The sequence below is a fragment of the Mandrillus leucophaeus genome, unplaced genomic scaffold (assembly GCF_000951045.1).
Source record: "Mandrillus leucophaeus isolate KB7577 unplaced genomic scaffold, Mleu.le_1.0 Scaffold46, whole genome shotgun sequence".
NCBI lineage: Eukaryota > Metazoa > Chordata > Mammalia > Primates > Cercopithecidae > Mandrillus > Mandrillus leucophaeus.
Window position 1 is genome coordinate 1011932 of NW_012104920.1, and position 1984 is coordinate 1013915.

Consider the following 1984-nt stretch of genomic DNA (forward strand, 5'->3'; position numbering starts at 1 on the left):
CTCAAGTGATCTGCCCACCTTGACCTCCCTCCCAAAGTGCTTGGATTACAGGCATGAGTCACCTGGCCCAGTCCAGTTTGCTTTAAAAGAAACTAGAGCTTATTCAAGGTTGTCCTTATGAAAACTCACTCTCTTGCTCACATTGTTGGAGTGGGTGGAAAAGGGTGTGCTTGCCAGTCCATGAATTCATACCCCTGGGTGCACAAATGAGGGTCCTGCCTCATGCGTCCATGGGAATGAGCTGAGGAGGGCCGCCCGAGCCTACACAGTGCTTACGACACAGAGTGTTTTTCTTATCATTGTTCTCAACAGCCATGGTAGGCAAAGCATTTTTTCTTCAGCTGCAGGTTTCCCTGAATCCAGGCAGCCTCCCTTCAGCTCTCTCCCACAGAACCTGCCCTGCTCTGAGATTCCTGGCTGTCCTCCCCAGCCCCGGCCCATGCCCTCCGATGCCTGCCTCTGCAAGCCCTCGGGAGTCAGCCACATCCCTGACCTGCTCAGGCATCGCAATGCGCTCGCCGTTGATGAGGGTCAACACCTTGTTATCATCCATGACGGAGTTCATGCTCTCGATCCACAGCGTGTCCACGGGGCCGTCGAACAGGATCCACTTCTCATCAGGTTTCTCATCTGAGTAGATGGTGGGTGATGAGGAAACCAGGGAGCCGCTCACCTTGCGCCCTCCGCTCACACTCCTCGGAGATGCAAGCCTACACGTCCTTGTACTTCAGCATTCTCCAGGCATTTCTCTCCCAACTTGGAACTTCCTATCCCCAGACTCCCTGCCTCCTTAGGAGACTCAGGCGTCTGCTCTCCACACCCCACGATCCTTTGGATACCTGCACATGCTGTCCGCATGACACTGGACAAGATGCCATCTGTCCATTCATTGCTGCTGAGGTCATATTCCCCGTACAGTTCCCCTAGAGACAATGCCTTGGGGTTCAAAGGGAACTCCTGAAAATGACACCAGAAGGGGTTTTAGCTGCTGATAGACAAAAACCCCCCTTTATTTCCAGACCCCTCTTAGGTACGTGCATTTGCCCCTTCTCTCATCGCTCCAGGCCTCCGTGGACCCAGTACAGCCCTCCTGGCCTTGCAAGGTTCTCCCTGGCCCCCACCCTCCACTGTCTTTTTACTACTCAAGTCTCTGCCACTGACTCCACTGTCCCAGCCCCGTACTCTAACAATGTTGAAGTTAGGGTCTCCAGCGCGGCACAGAGAGGACAGGGAGGCCTGCAGGATGCGCCATGAGGCCGTCTTGCCACTGCCCGTGCAGCCCACAATCATGGTGGAGTGGCGGGAGTTCTTGGTTTCATACAACTGGAAAACCTTGGTGAGGGTGAACGGCGTGCTTTGCAGGCCCATGTCTCGAATCTCCTGCTCAACGGTCTCCCGCAGCTGAGGGAAGGGAAAACACAACAAGCAGACGAAAAAGGATGAGGCCTTTAAAGGGCTTTCAAAATCTCCCCAATGCCAGAGAGAATATGTTCGAAACTGTTAAAAATGGCCCCAGGGCCCTCTGCACTCTGGCTCTGTTCACTCACTGGGAAGCTGGCCCATTGCAGAGTTGAAAGACTGGGCTCTGGAGTCGGCCAGGCTGGTTCCCCAGCTCTCAGCTATGTGATCCTGGGTAAGTTACTTCTCCACGCCTCAGTTTCCTCATTGGCACAATGTCTTACATGTAGCTCTACACCCTTTTTATGATTCAGCAAATATTTATTAAGCCTCTACAATGTATGCCAAGTACTGTGCTTGCCGGTTGCCAGGGATACGGCTTGGGACAAAATAGATTTCGTCCTATTGCAGAGCTCACAGTTTGGTGGAAGAGCCCAATTAATGTTAAAGACATTATTACCTAAGTTAAAAAGTAATGCTTGGGCTGGGCGTGGTGGCTCACACCTGTAATCCCAGCACTTTGGGAGGTCAAGGCGGGCGGATCACAAGGTCAGGAGATCAAGACCATCCTGGCTAACACGTTGAA

The 1984-nt window shown here is 52.9% G+C and overlaps 1 protein-coding gene across 1 annotated transcript in view; it reads right to left on the reverse strand.

Moving 5' to 3' along the window:
* The window catches only part of DNAH2 (dynein, axonemal, heavy chain 2), a 150399-nt gene that overhangs the window by 72270 nt on the left and 76145 nt on the right, over positions 1-1984 (reverse strand). Inside the window, exons 39-41 of the mRNA XM_011994733.1 lie at positions 1183-1401; positions 840-957; positions 494-630 (exon numbers count right to left, since the gene is read on the reverse strand). Of these exons, the coding sequence (XP_011850123.1) occupies positions 494-630; positions 840-957; positions 1183-1401 (474 nt within the window). The remainder of the gene's footprint in view (positions 1-493; positions 631-839; positions 958-1182; positions 1402-1984) is intronic.